Raw genomic sequence first — 2,138 nt, 5'->3', positions numbered from 1 at the left:
GGCTAGTGAAATTTAACTCAGCTTTCTAAAATAATGTGGTTAATCACAGTTCTTTCATGATTTAAGAGGAGGGGCAAATAATTTTTCACGTAGGGAGGTAGGTTTGGACAGCTTTTTTCCCTTAATAAATGAAATCATAATTTCAAAACTGCAGTTTGTATTTACTCAGGTTATCTTTGTGTAATATTAAAATGTGTTTGATGATCTGAATCTTTTAAGTGTGACAAATATGCAAACAATTAAAAAAACAGGAAGGGGGCAAAAACTTTTTCACACCACTGTATATATATATATATATACAGTTTATATAAATATGTATACATACTAAAAATGATCATGTTTATATTATATTGCATAATATATTGATTTGTTTTTCAACTTTTATCTAAAGCTAAAGAACCCAAGAACACTCAAGAACTCAGAATAATGCATGTTCCGAACCTCAGCTTCATCTGTTACTTTAACCCCAAGAGACTTGAAGTGTATCTCCCCTTTTTTTTTTTTTTTTTAAGTTGCGGTCTCCCTGCCATTTTTCTTGGCCCACGTCTTGAATATTTCAGCGTTGTGTGCTGTGCACAGAGTACCTGAGTCCATCCACGCCTGCACCGGCCAGTGATTTATTCTGATCGTAAGACCGCTGGAGATGCATTCAGAAAGCTCTCACACTCCCTTTCCATTTTTTTCGGTTCTTCCCTGTGACTCAAGGCAAGCCAGGGAAATTTTACCCTACGATTAATATTAATGTGGCTGAAAACACTTCAAAAAGTGCAGCCAGAAATCTCTCGCAACCTCTCGCTAACTGAAACTGCAGCTCGGTTTATTTCAGACCGCGGCGATCTACAGCAGGGAGTCACGTGTGCGATACGGATGCTTTCAAGGAACAGATTGTCCCAGGACATGTAGATTGATGCGTCTTATTATAGGATTCTTTGACGGAAGATTTCTTGTCTTGACTTTATTTTGCGAATTCCTTGTGTCTGCGCAGCTCGGCCGACATCATGTGCTCAGAACGAGTATGTTTGTGTTGGAGGAGGCTGCGTGTCGGCTGGTCAACGCTGTGACGGACAAAATGACTGTTCAGATGGATCTGATGAGGTCAGTTGGGTACATACACAGAAGAAAGGCATTTTTTGATTACAATAAAGTGATTTTCTAAAATATTTCTATACTTTTCAAGTACTTCTTAACGGGATAGTGTACTCAAAAATGAAAGTTGTTATAATTTACTTGCCCTTATGATGTTCCAAACTTGTATGGCTTTGTTCTTCCTACCGCACATTAAAAATAAGATGTTTTGAAGAATGTTTCTGCTATTTTGATCAATACGGTGAAGGTCAATGGGGTCCAAAACTTTCAAGCTTCAAAAAGGACTTGTTTTAATCTAGTTGTGCAAAGCTAAACTGTCAAAAATTATTTTGTAATTGTTTGTCAAAAATTAATTTGACACATCTATATACTGCAACTTTGATTTATATATATATATATATTTATATATATAAATATATTATATATACTGAACTATAAGTACATTATTCACAATTTAAATGTATATATTCAGACTTTAAACTATATATTCAGATTTACTTCTATATATTCATGATTTATATTTTGATATTACAATTTGTATCTATATATTCAGATTCACATTTACATAGTCAGATTTCTAATTATATATTCTGATTTACTTCTATATATTCAGAATTATAAGTAGATATTCTGATTTACGTTTAAAAAGGACTAAATTGTGTGAAATTATTTTTTGTATAACTAACCTTTCACACAGTTATAACTAATGCATTATTTATAATTATAATTTAAAATTATTCATATAATTATTTATGATGATAATAATGATGATAATAATAATAATAATAATATTATATTAAACGTGATAAGTTGAGTGTACATGGTTATACCTAACTTTTCAGTTAGTGATTTATTTAATAAAAGTAGTTAATAAAAAAGACTATAATTAATACATGTAATTTAAAAATATATATTTTTAAAATTATTTTTGTGGCCACACAGTTATAGCTAACTTTTCAGTTAGTCAGTTAGCTAATTAATTTAAAAATGTATTTACATTTTACATATACCACTGCTCATAATAATAATAATAATAATAACAATAATAATAA

At 30.8% G+C, this 2,138-nt stretch overlaps 1 protein-coding gene across 1 annotated transcript in view; it reads left to right on the top strand.

Moving 5' to 3' along the window:
* Positions 1-2,138, top strand: part of LOC107717225 (low-density lipoprotein receptor-related protein 1B-like) — a gene marked incomplete at its 3' end in the record, with an annotated part of 268,070 nt that overhangs the window by 221,656 nt on the left and 44,276 nt on the right. The window contains exon 63 of the mRNA XM_016523907.1: positions 986-1,095. Within this exon, the coding sequence (XP_016379393.1) occupies positions 986-1,095 (110 nt within the window). The remainder of the gene's footprint in view (positions 1-985; positions 1,096-2,138) is intronic.

The sequence above is a fragment of the Sinocyclocheilus rhinocerous genome, unplaced genomic scaffold (assembly GCF_001515625.1).
Source record: "Sinocyclocheilus rhinocerous isolate Xijiao unplaced genomic scaffold, SAMN03320098_v1.1 scaffold4043, whole genome shotgun sequence".
Classification (NCBI taxonomy): domain Eukaryota; kingdom Metazoa; phylum Chordata; class Actinopteri; order Cypriniformes; family Cyprinidae; genus Sinocyclocheilus; species Sinocyclocheilus rhinocerous.
The sequence above is the reverse complement of the archived record's forward strand: the minus strand, read 5'-3'. Positions and strand labels throughout refer to the sequence as shown.